General features: G+C 40.1%; 1 protein-coding gene across 1 annotated transcript in view; it reads right to left on the bottom strand.

Moving 5' to 3' along the window:
* Window positions 1-289: 289 nt before the first annotated feature.
* The window catches only part of LOC113410342 (opsin-5-like), a 29,547-nt gene continuing 13,242 nt past the window's right edge, over window positions 290-16,594 (bottom strand). Inside the window, exons 4-5 of the mRNA XM_026664866.2 lie at window positions 4,999-5,327; window positions 290-1,014 (exon numbers count right to left, since the gene is read on the bottom strand). Coding sequence (XP_026520651.1) covers window positions 424-1,014; window positions 4,999-5,327 — 920 coding nt within the window. The 3' untranslated portion in view covers window positions 290-423. The remainder of the gene's footprint in view (window positions 1,015-4,998; window positions 5,328-16,594) is intronic.

Here is a 16,594-nt window from a genome sequence, read left to right as displayed (position 1 = left end):
CGCTTTTTACCAAAAAGATGGCGGCGCCCAGCAACCAGCGGCCCGGTAAGGCTTGTTCCGCGGCCCGGTACCGGTCCGCGGACCGGCGGTTGGGGACCCCTGCTTTAGATCATGTTTAGTTTTGTTTGGGGGCTTGGCATTGTTGATTTTTTTTCTTCTTCTTACAGATGTAAAGTTGCCGATACAAAATTACATCTATAAAAAAAAAGTATAATTTGCAAAGAACACTTTGGAAACAAATAATATGTAAGGATAAAAGATGAATTTTTAGGTAGATTTAAAAAAAAAAAAACCTTTTCCCAGCTTTACAATGTTTAACTGGGCATGATGAAAATTATAAATCAAATATCTGGATAGCTTTAGGTAGTGGACCTAGATCGAAAGGACCTACCCCTGCCTTTGAACCCTTTCCTCTTACCATGGTTACATGAGATCTCTCACAATGTTTGAAGGCAGAACATCTCCAGCTACATTCCTAGTCCCTATTCCAGTCTTTTTCTTGGTCAGGAGCACCATGACTTGCACAGTTCGCTTAAAACTTGGCTGGCAAGCTCTTCCATCTCTCAGAATGGCAAGAGGGTTAGTCTTGGAGGCTGTATCAGATTTCTGGGTGAGCCTATAGCACCGGGGATAATTGCTGAAGCATTCGAAAGTGTCAGAACAGTTCCTACAGGATCCGCGGTGGTCGGTGAAAGCGGCAGAGAATCTCATGGAAGCCCGGCCATCTGGCGTGTGGAAGGATCGAAGGGTGATGACCCTGGACCGGCTGCAACAACAGCAGACTGCACACACTGCCTGGAAGAACGAGAGGTCTTTAGAAAGGAACTTCTGGAAGTTGGGCTTGAAGAGCAGATACACCAGAGGGTTGTAGGTGGCTGAGGACTTGGCACAGACAGCAGACAGGGCAAAGGCCAGGATTGGCACTTTGCTGGCATCGCCGAATGCTGCCCACATAGCAACAATGGCATAGGGGGTCCAAGCAGCCAGAAATCCAATGCACACAGAAACACTGAGCTGGAAAAGAGAAGGAACAACCAAGAGGAAAATCGTAATATGCTCCACGTTTTGCTTCATTTTAAGGTTCTGTAAGGGGATTCCTACATTGCAATAAGACAAGAGTGCAGACAATGGGGAATAATTCTAGTACCCACACAGCCTTTTCTGTGACAAAAAATGGAAGATCATCAACTTCAGATCCTTCCTTCCTTCCTTCCTTCCTTCCTTCCTTCCTTCCTTCCTTCCTTCCTTCCTTCCTTCCTTCCTTCCTTCCTTCCTTCCTTCCTTCCTTCCTTCCTTCCTAACAGATAACAGATAATCAGAGTTGGAAGGGACCTTGTAGGTCATCTAGTCCAATCCCCTGCCCAAGCAGGAGACCCTACACCATTTCTGACAAATGGCAGTCCAATCTCTTCTTGAAAGTCTCAAGTGATGGCGCTCCCACAACTTCCGAGGGCAAGCTGTTCCACTGGTTGATTGTTCTCACTGTCAGAAAGTTTCACCTTATTTCCAGGTTAAATCCTTCCTTCCTTCCTTCTTTCCCTGCCCCCTCCTCATTCAGCTTGGTATGGTCTAAGTTTATGAACATTATCTTTGCAGGTAATGTATTGAATGTGAAAAAGGAATAGCTTTCATTTCCTGTGCATGAGATTTTGCTTTGTTTCTTTAAAAGATAAGGTAAAAATCTCCCTAGAATCAAAGCCGACTTCTCTGGATTATATGGAGATATCCAAATTTTCTTGGGAACAGTAGAGAAGTGGTTGCTATCCTTCCAATGTTTCCAGTTGCTTCTCCTATAAAAGCAGGACTGCATCAGAGCTAAGCAATGTTTTGCAACTGAATAGCATCATCATAGCATCATTCTGTACTCAAGAGATCTAGCTGCCGGAAGATAAATAAGTATCTATCACACTTCTGGAGGGAAACTATCTACGGTAGCTCAGAATAATATGCTGCTGGCATGTATATTTAATTAGCCTGTAATTAATGAGTTAATTAATTCAACTGGTGATTTGGTTAGTGCATTCAACCAGATGATAAACAAGCCCTGGAGTTTCTCTTCTCTTTAGATAAGCAGGCTGTGATATGCTGCTGACATACTGCTTGCTGATCAAGAGGGTAAGGTGTGTACACAGTTAAATTAAGTTGTCAAATCATGACAGGCAGCCGTGCAACATGAATGAGCAAATCATCCTGATGTAATAGAACTCTCTCTCTCTCATTTTATCTTTGCCTGCTGCTGTGCCCGCTTCATCATACCACCTCTGTTTTCCAATGGCATTTTCGTGGGGGAAGCATTTTTCTTTTTTTTTAAATCCCCCAAATTGAAGATTCTTCATATATGAGGATTCTCAGGGATTCTGGAATAATAAACTATTGCCGAGAAAGGGCGGTAGGTGCATTTAGACCAGTAGCAGGGATGTCACTGAGAGTGGATACCGCAGCTGTATGACTTCGAATAACTTTCTAAGCAGATGGGCACTCTCCTGCTTTCCTCCACTCACAACCCTCTTATGACATTTATGTGCAGACTCACACTATAGGCTCTCTTTAGACACCCAGCAATAGCAGCATGAACATAACTTATTTGCTGCTGTTGTGGTTTTCTTGATGAAGATCAAACTCTGTTTGAAACAGACAGATGTACAGTTTGGGGGGGATCCATTGCACCATGCCATCATCGTTTCTTTATGCTTTGTATTTCCCAAGATGCTTTGGCAAGCAGCATTAGTTATTCAAGTAGTGTTTAAACCAGGGGTGTCCAACCTTGGCAACTTTAAGACTTGTGGACTTCAACTCCCAGAATTCCTCAGCCAGCAAAGCTGGCTGAGGAATTCTGGGAGTTGAAGTCCACAATCTTAAAGTTGCCAAGGTTGGACACCCTGGTTTAAAAGTCTCTCTCTCTCTCTCTCTCTCTCTCTCTCTCTCTCTCTCTCTCTCTCTCTCTCTCTCTCTCACGCACACACACACACACACACACACTTTTAATGACCCTGTAATCCATTGCATTGGGGTAGAATCAAGGCAACTGAATGGAGCTGCGCATTTACTGGCTGGCTGCCCTTTCTGATGCCTATGTGGAGTTCACAGCAGATATTTTCTCTTTGTGCCTAAAGAGAGAAATAGCTGCTGCTATGTAGGATCAATCTCACAGCCTCCTGACTGTGAGAGCTCCATCTCTAGGCCATCACATCACTCAAAGAGTGATATATATCTAGGCCACTTAAATGCTTTGCTTCTTGTTTGCTTACTGACTTTCGACACCACATTTTCTTTTTGCCAGTATTTGACCAGTATCTTTTCTTAAATCATCAAGATATTCCTTGGATACCTTGAAAGGGCCTATACATTTTTGTCATCAACTTTTTAAGCCAAATGATGTCATTGGGGGCAGATTTTCAGTCAAAGATACAGTCAACGTTGAAGGAGTTACATAAAAAAAGAGATAATTAATTCTATAGTTATACATTATTTAATTTTTTTACTGTAGGAGATCATTCATACATTGAACTGGAACATGTAAGTACTCTTTGACTTATTGTACAACCGAAATTGAGACTAGAATTTCCATTGCTAAGCAATGTGATTGCTAAATAAGTTGTGCCTGATTTCATGACATTTTTGTCATGGATGTTAAGCAAATCACTGCAGTCATTAAGCAAATATGGCTTCCCCTATTAATTGTGCTTGTCAGAAGCCAGCTGGGAAGATTGCAAATTCTGATCACCTGACCTCAAAAAGGTGGAGCCATCACAAATACATTATGTGACTATGGGAATGCTGCAATGGTTGTAAACCGTTTTTTTTAGGGCTGTTGTAACTTTGAATGGCCGCTAAATGAAGGGTTGTAAGTGGAGGACTTCCTGTAAAATAGTTTGTTTCTTTTTGAATCAGAATGCTTTGTGACTCTAAGCTCTGTGGTTTGTAAAACATGGTTCATGATTTAAATATGCTATGGAAAACTCAGTAAAATTGTTGCTTAGATTGTGTTTGAGGAAAACATGACTTATAGCAATGTGTCATGCCCCTGGTGGAGACTGACTCTGAAGGAGAGGAGGAACAGCCAACAGGGAGTGGAAGTGTGGCTCCAGAGGTTGTGGAGGAGGCTGGGAAAGGGCAGAGGCCAGCTGAGCAGTCAGAGGAGGATCTAGGCCCATCCCCTCTCCATCCTAGGGCACACAGGGAGGAGAGGATAAGGGAGAGACATGGTCTACCGGGGAGGAGAGGACCTTGATCCTTTTCATGGGCTGCAGCTGTGACAACTGGATAAGAGGACGGACATGCGTATGGGCGAGTGCTGGAAACAAAGCATGGAAATATCTCTAGTTTATTGTCCCTCTCTGAGTTTGGCATCCTTCCCAGTGTGTGTTCTGATATCTGTGGATGTCTTCCAGCCCTTATCTTGCCTGGTTTGTGTTGTTTTTTACTCTTCATAATTTAAATGGCATTTCCTCCTTCTTGTAACTGCTTGTGTGGGAGTTTTTTGTCTCAGTGAAGGAATAAAAGGGGATTCACCTGTTTTTTGTGACTATGTTTATTTTGTATCCCACCCTGGGTCATCACAGCAATGTATAAATATATATACATACCTTGAACCCTTCATAGCAAATCCATAATAACCCAACACTGAAAAAAGGCACTGGGGTAAGCAAGCCCAGATGCCTGTGCCAGAGAGAAATGATGTTGTATGCGTCATGACATCATTTTTGCAAATGATGTGAATTATGTATTTTGCATCTGTTATAGATGCATATTTTTTGAAGATATAGAAGCCCAGAGCCTGAGTTGGAACTGAGAGACTAACTTTCCACCTTAACACAGTTCTTTCCCCATTTGACGCTTAAATAGTCTTTGTCAGTACATTAAGGTACCATTTCGACTTATTTTCCTTCTTGCAGGAAAACATCTCAGAATACAAACCCTAAACTTAAGAGATTTTTCCAAAGATACTGCCTCCATATGGGTATCAGAAACCTATCCCCATTGTGCTTCAATCCTTACCTTGACAATGAGGCTGTGGACACTGTTAGATTTGCTTTGGGGTGACATATGCTGTTTCACTGCTCTTCTGGACACTTTCACCGTCCAAAGGATGAGCGAGTAGGAGATAATTATCAGGATGCATGGAATGATGTAACAGAAGACAAAGAGGGCCATGATGTAGAATTTGGCTTCTCTGGTTGAGGCTTTCCATTTGATGCAGCACGCCGTCCCGTAAGGTTCTAGCCCATAGCTGCCCCAGTCAGCCAAGGGAGCCACTGCGAAGATGAATGCATAAATCCAGACACAGGCTAGCAAGACCCCAGCATATGGCGGAGAAAATTTATTGCCTAAAGAAAGAAAGGGAAGGAGACCGGTCAGAGTTTTTCCCAATAAAGCAATCTGCTTATTCGTTTAAAGGATTCTTTGCCTGAAGTGGAAGCAAGAAAATGGACGGAGTAGCATAATCAAAGCTAACAGTCTGAAATGGAAATATGTCGATTTTTACTTTTTTTTTTTTTTTACCTCAGTGAGAATCTGAGGAGGTCACATTTTCAACAGTGTTGACTGAAATGTCTTGGGATGGAAGCACTGATAATAGTCAGTCTACTACACTTACGATAGCTATAAAACAGTTTTACGATGCTTTTCTTGATGGTTGTTAAATGAATGAGGGGATCATAAAGCAAATGTGGCTGTTGTAAATTGGATGCAATGGTCAATAAGTGTACCAATGGGTGTGGTTTTTCTCAATATTTCTGCTACCTAAGAAGGCTACATGAGATGACTATAAAAGGGAAACAGCGTTTGTGAAATATTGGTATTTTATAATCTGAACTTCACTATCAAAGCTAACACCATGACTGTATATAATAGTAGGATTTATTTATTATTTATTTATTTATTAATTATTTATTTTTGTCAATTGCTTACAAGATAATAGGTATAAGTATACACATAGTTATGAATACATGGATACATATAAGAAAAAAAACAAAAACAATAGGACAGGGATGGTAGGCATGTTGGTGCGCTTATGCACGCTCCCTACAGGCCTCTTAGGAAAGGGGTGAGGTCAATAGTAGACAATCTAAGGTTAAAGTTTTTGGGGTTTGGGGAAGAAACCACAGAGTCAGGTAGAGTATTCTAGACATTGACCACTCTGTTGCTGAAGTCGTATTTCCTGCAATCAAGTTTGGTGCGATTAACCTTGAGTTTGTATCTATTGTTTGCTCTTGGGTTGTTATGGTTGAAGCTGAAGTATTCATTGACAGGTAGGACATTGCAATATATAATTTTATGTACTATACTTAGATCGGACTGAAGGCGGCATAGTTCTACGTTTTCTCGGTCTAGAATTTCGAGTCTGGTGGCATAAGGTATTCTGCAACGAGTAGAGGAGTGGAGAACTCTCCTTGTGAAATATTTCTGGACTTTCTCAACTGTGTTAATATCAGATACGTAATGTGGGTTCCAGACTGATGAGCTGTATTCGAGTATTGGTCTAGCAAATGTTTTGTATGCCCTAGTTATTAGTGTAATATTACCAGTGAAAAAGCTATGTAAGATTAGGTTAACAACTGTTAATGCCTTTTTGGCTATGTAGTTACAGTGGGCTCTAGCACTTAGGCCATTAGAGATGAGTACTCCAAGGTCCTTGACAGAGTTTGGATCATCAACAAGGTCTTGACAAGCCTGTATTTTATTTTCTGATATTTTTTGCCAATATGTAGGACAGAGATTTGTTGAGATTTGAAGTTGCCATTTGTTTGACCATTCTGATACATAGTCAAGATCTTTTTGAAGGGTAGCAGTATTGTCTGTGGTGTTGAATAGCTTTACATCATCAGCAAAGAGAACGCAGTTGCTCTTGATATGATCACAGAGGTCATTTATGTAGAGTATGAAAAGAGTTGGTCCTAGAACACTGCCTTGGGGGACACCACTGTTGACAGGTACAGAATTTGATAGGACGCTCCCAATTTTGACCATTTGTTGTCTGTTTGACAGGAATGCTTCTATCTAGTTATGGTCCAGAGATACTGCAAGATTTTAGTTTTAGGAGTAGTTTGTCGTAAATCAAAGGCTTTACAGAAGTCTATGTAGATTGCGTCTATTGCTTTGCCCTGATCAATTTGTGTAGTCCATATGGTTTTGCAGTGTAAGAGTTGCAGATTACATAATAGTTTTTTCCTGAAACCAAATTGTTTATTAGAGAGTAGGTTGTTTGTCTCTAAGTGGAGGATGATGGATTGGTTAATAATTGATTCCATGACTTTACAGGTGATGCAGCATAAAGAGATTGGTCTGTAATTTTCAACTAGGCTGGGGTCTCCCATTTTGAAGATAGGGATGACCGTGGCTTGTGACCATAGTTTTGGCAAGGAGCTGGTCCTGAAAGATTTTTCAAAGAGGTTCGGCTTAGAGGTTCGAGGTTCGGTAATGGCAGTGGATAGCTTTTTAAAGAAGTAGGCACATATTCCGTCCAGTCCAATAGATAGAGATGGTTTTAGATTGGGTAGTGCTTTTTCAACATTGTCTTCTGTAAAATCGATATGCATTAGATCATTATAGTTTTCTGTGGTTTGACTAGGAAATACTGGGCATGATCCATTGCTGTTTACAAATTCTGAGCCAAAGAATGTGTTAAAGAGGTTGGCTTTAATAGTGTCATCATTGCAGTCTTTACCATTAGGTCCTTTCAGGGGTGGGATGGACCTTGAGTCTTTTAGTTTGTTGTTTACAAAATTGTAGAAAGCACGGGTGGAATTGGTGCGTAGAAGGTTTTCTTCTTGTTTAATGTGATAATTGGTGCATTCAGTTTTTATCTGGTGGCATAAATTTTTGTATTGGCTTTTCAAGTTGGCAACGTGACCAGATTTGTTTTTCCGCCAAAGTTATTTCTTTTTGGATTGAAGCTTCCTTATTGTTATGTGTAATTTGTTTTTTTTCTGGTTTTGGGATGAGAGATCGTTGCTTATAAGATCATAGTTGCCTTTTTTGAAGTTATAATTGGGGATTTCATCATTGTGATGATTTTTGTGTGGACGTATGTTGAGACAAAAGTCAACCATGTTGTGGTCACTGTTGGAAAAGGGTTATTTAATTTGTATTCTGTAAAATGAATTCAAACTATTGCAGAAGATGAGATTGAGGCAGTTGTTAAGTCTAATGTTGTTGGTTACTAGTTGTTCTAGTCCCAGATTTGTTACTGCATTGTAGAAGGTTACATGTGTGGGTTCAGTTGTACATTCCTTAAGGGTCCAGTTAATATGAGGTAGATTAAAGTCACCAAGAAAGATAAAAGCATGTGGGCAGGATGCTGCCCATGTTAGTAGTGTATTTAGCTTGTTTGCATGTTCGATGTCATAATCAGGTGCTCTGTAACATAGTAAGAACTGAAATGTGATATTTAAGGACAGTTCCCAGACGATGGTCTCAGGAATAGCAAGCTCCTGGGTAACTTGGATGGGGTTTTTTTGTGTGACTGTATGACTGTAACATTGTTGCTTGTATCCGTACGATTTTTTATATTGACTGTTTCCTAGTATGATTTGATTGCTTATTGTACCCTATGACTATTATTAAGTGTCGTACCTTATGATTTTGACTCTTGACAAAGGTATCTTTTCTGAGAGCATATGCACTAAGACAAATACCTTGTTTGTCCAATCACACTTGGCCAATAAAGAATTCTATTCTATTTTAACCAGTCAGAGCACAGAAAAACTCAAAAGAAGTAGTGCAAGATTGGGTGATGTGGAGAGACCTGGCCCATAGAATCGCTAAGAGTTGGACATGACTGGATGGATAACATCAATATTCAATTGAACATATGGTTCTGGACTTGGAAAGCATGTTTATAATTTGGAATACATGACAGATTGGGGAAAAGTGTCTAGTGAGAGGGAATGTGATGACCCAGGGTGTGACACAAAAATAAAGTCACCAAAGTAGAATAAATTCCCTTTAATGCCTCTAACTTGGCCCCAATGTCCAATTATCCTCAGCTGGATAACAAACTCTTCAAAAAACAGTCTACGAAGTCCAAACCCTAAGTAAAGATAATTAGATATAGATAATTAGATAATTAGAAATAAAAAACCAACACAAACCACACTGAAGTAATTAACATGGCAGGCCAGGATGACAAATTGCAGACTTTCAAAGGATAATACAGCACCCACAGTTGGGAGGACACCAAAACCCAGACCAAGATAATGCACACTTTGCTTCCAGCAAGGAGCCCCACTTATATCCTGTTCTCCCAGCTGCAACTAATGAAGGGGATCAGGGCCTTCTTCTCTCTCATAAGCCACATTGCTCCCTTCTTTGTTCCTCCCTGAGTGCCCTAGGATGAAGAGGGGGTGGCCCTGGGTCTTCCTCTGAATGCCCAGCTGGACTGTGCCCTTCCCCCATTTCTTCCACAGCCACCGGATCCACACTCCCACTCCCTGTCAGCTGCTCAATCTCTCCCTCAGAATCAGACTCCAACAAGGGCATGACAGGGAATCAACCCTGTGATCTGAGCCACAGCCATGTGACTGGACTATCACAATGCATGGGGGAGGGGGGAAGGCCAGGCTTTGATTGCAAGGTTGTGAGTGCTGTTTTTATATTTTTGAACTCCGTCCCTGAAGGGGAACATTGTTGTTGCCTTATCTTATTAGAAGCTATTTTAGCCTTTACAATCCCAACCAGTGTCATTATTTAGAGTAACTATGATTATTCTCAGTTTTTGTTTCCCAGATAATTTGATCTCAGAGAATAGCAATATACCAGCTACCAAGGGACAAGAATCAGCTTTTTAGGTTCTGAGATTTACATAGTGCCTGAATGACCTTTTTCCAAAGAACTGCTGGAGATTATTTTTAAAAACACTATTTGCATGCACGGTTGGTCCCTCTGCTTTCTTGCAAAAAGCTATAGCAACTATGACAAACGGCCCTTAACTCGAAATTGCATATTTACATGGACATGTCAAGCTGCACTGGCCAGTATTTTCAGAAGCCCTTTTGACACATTATCTGTAATGTCAGGTTTGATCAAAAGATTTGGATTTGAGGACTGTATTCTCTCTGTATATAAAAGTAACTTCCGTTTACTTGAAGGTGAGTGATTTTATGGATACATCAGTGCCCGCTTTATAAAGCCAAGCGTATATCATATTGATGCTGATTTATCTAATACAATAGAAGCATTATTCATTCTGTCCTGTTTTAGACTTGCTAGCCAGAAGTAAAGAAGTTCTTTGGAATCAATTTGGGATAAGCAGGTAGAATCATAGCATGTTTATCAGAAACACCAAAGTTTCTTGGAGCATCCTAACATCCACGTTACAATATCTACAGATATTTGCTATAATGCTTCTGCTATTCTTTGAATAGTGCAAGATTTGTAATAGTTTTGTGCTATGGACTAACTCCAGTTAAGCAGCAACCATTTTGTCTATGGAGATTCTGAATCATCCAGTTGTCCCAAAGATGCTTTTCAAAAGGCAACTGGACTTGCTTGGTTTTTTTTCCCTTGAAAATGTTTCACTTCTCATCCAAGAAGCTTCTTCAGTTCATGTCCCTATGACTTAATTGTGTAATTTGATAAACAAATTAAATACTAAACATAAAGTCACCAAATAAGGGGTTAATTTAATTAGTTAAATACCTTTGTATTCGCAAAATAAATGCCTCCCTATTAAATGTCTAGCATTCTCCTTCTTGCCCTAATGGATACCTGTGTATCTTTAACATGATATATTGGGGTTGTAACCAGTGGTGTGTTTCAAATATTTTTACCACTGGTTTGGTGGGCGTGGCTTGGTGGGCGCACTTTGCGTGTGCACATGCACTTTGTGCCCACCAAACACGCACTTTGTGCAGGCACAGAGGTGTTTTGAGTCACCTCCTGCAATCCTGCCCTCTCCCTGGTGGTTCAGCAGCTGCCATGCGACAATTGCTGTACCGCGCAAAGCAGCTGTGCTTCAAAAACAAGACATAAAGGTTAGTGTGGGAGCCAGGCGGGTGGGTCGGCCCAACACAGAGTGTCAGAGAGAACCGGTTTGATCTCCGCTGCTCATCACTGCTACCAGCTCGGGAGAACTGGGCCGAACTGGTAGAATACCACCGCTGGTTGTAACTATATTTAGGCCTACTATCCACACTTGCAAAGCCTTAATTCAACCATCACATTGGAAAAAGGATATATCATTTTCAGCAGTGTTCCTCAATTTGGTGCTTTCCAGATGATTGGTCTACAACTCCACCCATTGATTAAGTGCCATTAACTCAGTGTCAGCTCTTAGTGATCATATGGATAGATTCTCACCAGAGTGATTTGTCCTCAGGAGGGCCTTTTAGATCTCTTAATGATCCATTGATTGCTGTTGTAATTGAATCCATCCACATTGCTGCTAGTTTCTTCTTCTTTTCTTTAGCTTTTCCAAGAATTATAGATTTTTTCAGGGATCTTTAGGTGATATATCCAAAATATTACAGTTGGAGCATCATCAATAATGCTTTCCAGGAGAATTCTGGCTTCATTTGTTCAATGATTCATTAGTTTGTTTTCCTGGCTATCCAGGGTAAATGGCTTCTTCAGCACCAAAGTTTAACTCTTTCCTGTTTCTTCAAAGTCTACAGTAGGTCTTGCATTCATAGAATGTCACAGAAAAAAAACTAGTGTTAAATAATTCTATTCTTTGTTGGTACAGATCCATCATTCCAAGGCTTTCATTGAAATCCTACCAGGTGCTAGTCTGAGAGATATTTCTTGACTTTGCCGTTGATGATCAATCCTAAAAAGCGAAGCTATCCACCACCCCAATGTCTGTTGTCAGTTCTGACGATGGTTGATGTATCTATTGTCATTTCTTTAGCCTTCTTTACATTTAATCGTAGTTCTTTTTTTATACTATACTCTTTAATCTTCATTACTAGCCTTCAGACTGGTGTTATCAGCATAGCACAGATTATTGATGTTTCTTCCTCCAGTTTTAAATCCATGCTCATCTTCTTCCAATCCAGCTTTCCTAGCATATGTTTTGCATATAAATTGCACAAATAGACAGGGAGTGTGCAGACGTGTGGTTATTCCTTTGCTAGTTTGGAACAAGTCTATTTCGCCTTGTTTCACAACTCCCTTAGTTATCTTAAATGGTAGTCTGAAGAGTGCAAGATTAGAAGGATGATCTATAGCAGGGGTGTCAAATTAATGACGGCACCACATGACTTAGCAGGACTTTTCCCCTTCACTAAACTGGGCGTGGGTGTGGCCGCACGTGATGCATCCAGCCTGCAGGCTAGAAGTTTGATAGCCCTGATCTATAGGCATGCTATTAATTGGTTGAAGCCCTATGTTGGATATACAGAAACTAACTCAACAGCACTTTTGCATGTGGCTGTTGATAAAAATAGGAACACCAACATGATCGCCAACATCCAATGATGGATATGGCACAAGAAGAAGAAAAATTGACTATAATCTACCATGTTAGTCAAGTGCACATTGGAAAATAGATGCTTTGACTCATTGACTCTCACCTATGCGTTTGTGTATGAGATAAACCCAGGGAGAAAGGTAGATTAGCTCCACTATGATGTTTGCATTCAGTGGATATCAGAACTAATTCCCATAAGTTTATGTGCACAAACACTCTTTCTACTAACAGCTCTTTTCTGGAGTGGGTCATGTTGGCATGAAGAACTTACACAGGAGAAGATATGCATGCAAATAGTCAGGCAATTAGTCACATCTCTCTCTCTCTCTCTCTCCCTTCGTCCCTCCTTCTCCCTCCCTTCCTCCCTCTCTCTCTCCTTATTGCCAATCCACCCCCCAAAAGCAATACTCTTTTTTGCTCGTAATTAAGGAACAGTCTGCACAGTGTGACAGAATTAATCAAGTATAAATCCCAGGCTGAAACAGTTGAAGGACAAGAAGCAAAAAATAAATGTTCAAAGTAGTTGAGGAACTGATTGAAATTATGAAGCAATATCAGCTGCATCATTTAATTTTTTAAGAGAAAAAGTTACCATTTTCAGATTGAAAATCTACTCCTAGATTGCATTTGTAATTGGTAAATCTCTTTTTTAAAACAAAAAAAATGAGTGGAAGAGAATTTTATTTAAAAATGTTGTGCTGGTTAAAGAATGCAATCAAGTAATTTATTTATATTTAAAAATGTAAAATGTGACAAGAAGAAGCAGAGGTGTTGTATTATATCAAAAATCAAACTCCTATAAATCGAAATTTGTTTCATAAGAACCGGTGTATGCCACATTCCTTTCTACCCTTTTCATCTCCTTCTTAAATCTTAAACACTTTGATTCTTTAAAGACTTAGAACTCCAAAAAAAACTCCTGCACTGTTCGAGTCTTCAGACATACATAGGAATAACATTTCTTTGAAACTAAGCAATTTGAGATATGCTGACTTTATTCACTGCCTCATGGGGAAGGGCTGATGTGCATTAGAGGAAAGATAAGCTATTGAGGCTACATTATTTCACGGTACTTAGAAGACAAGCCAAAACTGCACAAGGGAGAGAGGCTGGTTGGTGGCTGATGGTTAATAGCTAGAATTGGTCTTCAGCTCTTTCTTCCATTTTTTCCAGTCAACTTTATAATTTGGAAGAATGGGCCTTTAAGTGCCGTCTTGACGGTGTAAATGAAGTTCCTCATGATAGATTTTTAAAAAGAAAGTAAGATGTATACTGTTATAAATAGTGACACGATAGCAATGCAGTATGTTTGTTGTGCAAGCATTTCTCTATTTTTCACTTATTAGAAAGCTAATTTGGGAGTTAGTTGTAGGGAATTGTGCTTATTTGGCTACATTTGTTGTGATTAGCCAGCAGTAGGTGCAGATGGCTGAGGAGAGCGATGACTCTGATGAGGGGCCAGGACCATCAGGGAGTGGACTGCTGCCTTCAGAGATTGTGGGGGCTGGCAGCAGTGACAAGGAGGCTCCCGAGGAGCCTGTGCCAAGTGCACATGCATGAAGGATTACTCGGAGGAAAGAACAATTACAGCAGCACAGGTGACTCAGGAGTAAGGCTGCAAGGTAATGGCTCCTCCCTCAAGAGGATAAAAGCCAGGTTTGAAAAAGCGTTCTTTGCAGACAGCAAAGAAGCTCTTAGCTCAACTGGTGGACATCTTAGTTTGTGAATCTTGCAAATTAGTTCTTATCTCTGAGTTCTTGGCAGCCTTGACAAAAACTTGGCAAGGCTCTTTCTTGTTGGAGATAATTGTTGGAAAGCAACCTTTTATCTGTAAAGGAACAGCATTCATGATTAAACCTTGAAAGGTGGGGGCTGCTGCCTTTGTCTGTATTTGCTCTCTGGGAACCCGGTTGTGTCAGAACAACATTTGGTTTCACCTCCCGCCCCCTTTATTTCCTAAACTTTTGATAGTGACTGCACTAGATCATTTTTATTTTGAGGTCTGCGTAGGATTTCTCCAGTTGGCTCAGAATAAGGGAATGGCTGGTCTACAATAATAAAAGGATGAGTGGTTGGAGAGAAGGACAGAAAGGTGCTTCTCCTTGTTCAGCTTATTTACTTTAAAACCTGTGTGTCAACTTATAATTTTTCCTTGTAATCTTATCAAATCAATCACTAGGAACTCCAAAATGCAGTTGATATAAATCCACATCCTCAAGTCATATTGGAATCCCATGTAATTTTGTTGGCAAGGATTTAGAAGTGGTTCACCACTGACCTTCAATGCTGGCTTAAAGTCTGATATCTCTTGCTGATCTCCCACTAAGTAATAATCAATCCAGCCATGTTAAGAGCAGGCAGGAGACCCTACACAATTCTGGACAAATGGCTGTCCAATCTCTTCTTGAAAACCTCCAGTGATGGAGCCCACAACTTCTGGAGGCAAGTTCCACTTGTTAATTATTCTCACTGTTAGGAAGTTTTTCCTTAGTTCTAGGCTGCTTCTATCCTTGGTTAGTTTCCATCCACTGCTTCTTGTTCTGCCTTTTGGTGCTTTGAAGAATAGTTGACACCCTCTTCTAGGATAGAGATGGTTTATATGTAGCTATGATTCATTTAACTATGATTTATTCAATGAACACCTGCTAGTTTTTTTTCTTTCTTTCACACATGTCCACTTTTAGGTCTTTCAATATCTTTTATCTAGCCAAGTTTTAAATACTTTATTTAACACAAGCAAGGGCTATAGACATACAAGATTCATTACATTTAAATTATTTATTTTGTGTTTATAGAAAACACTGGATCAGTTACCCTGTTTTTGACTGAAAGAGGGCAATTGACCACAGCAGCATTGTACTGCAAACTCCATTACTTTTGTAAATGGGTCGCCATGTCACAAACACAAAAGGAGCAGAAGTTACGTTGCATTGGAAAAAATGCTGCTTTTGGCATTTTATCCACCTCTCTGCAGTTTTTGTATACAGAAGTTTTTCTATTTTGTGATGATCTGTATAAAGGCACATCATCTCTTCAGTTTAAACTCAGTCAACAGAACTTGTTCTGATTCAATCAGGTTTTCCATTCCTGTTAGAAATGTATCCAAAATACATTGATGCACATTAATGAGAATAAATAAATCTTGTATCACACGTAGCATAGGATGGATGCCAGCCAACACAGGGATTTGTCGACTAAAGTCTGATGCTGTTCACAGCCTGATTTGGAAGAAATGTATCGGACATAATTCCCAGAGTTTGACTGCAAATTAAGTCAGTTTCCTCTATCTGGGTTATAGTTTTCTTTCAATCCATTTATTCCAAAGATTATATATATTGCTTAGTTTGTCTACCTAAAGAACGTGTGCATTAAGTCTTGCCAAAGGATACAAGTACATTTTGATTTCCCTCCCTTCCCTTTCAGTGATTGGTATACTTTCTGGTTGGTGAATAATGTGAGAAGAGTGATATTGATGAAAGCTGCTACATGGGCCAATTTTTCCACTGAATTACTGTCCAGAGAAATTAGCACTGGCTGACCCTTGCAGGAGAATTGCTTAGGTTTTTAGATTCTGTGAATCTCCCATCAAAACGTTTTTTTTTAATATGAGCAATTTTGGATTTTCCCTTCATCATCATAAACACGAAACACTTTCTTCTAGTGACGTAACAGTGCTGGAAAGAGATCAAGGATGATGGGAAAGAAGAAAAACTATAAGATACTCCAAGGTTTGGCAGGGGTGAAAAATAAGTTGCCTCTTCCATCAGATCCTTAGAATTGACAGGTTAAATGCAAAAGAACCTGAGGTCTAAGCTACATATGCAAATGAAATGGGAAAATTGGAAGCTGCTGGTTTTCTTCTTTTTTTATGCCAATTATTGCTATTTCAAAGGCTTGACGAATAGACAGTCTAATGGAAAGATCTCCAAAGGGAGATATCACAAAGAGAACTATGACTGTAAGATTATGGTATCTCTGAATAAGAATCTTATGGTATCTCTGGACACCTGCATAACTGGATAGAAGCATTCTTGTCAAACAGACAACAAATGGTCAAAATTGGGAGCGTCCTATCAAATTCTGTACCTGTCAACAGTGGTGGCCCCCAAGGCAGTGTTCTAGGACCAACTCTTTTCATACTCTACATAAATGACCTCTGTGATCATATTAAAAGCAACTGCATTC

The sequence above is a fragment of the Notechis scutatus genome, chromosome 3 (assembly GCF_049901735.1).
Source record: "Notechis scutatus isolate UNSWTSFEM ecotype Mainland chromosome 3, rNotScu1.2, whole genome shotgun sequence".
NCBI lineage: Eukaryota > Metazoa > Chordata > Lepidosauria > Squamata > Elapidae > Notechis > Notechis scutatus.
The sequence above is the reverse complement of the archived record's forward strand: the minus strand, read 5'-3'. Positions and strand labels throughout refer to the sequence as shown.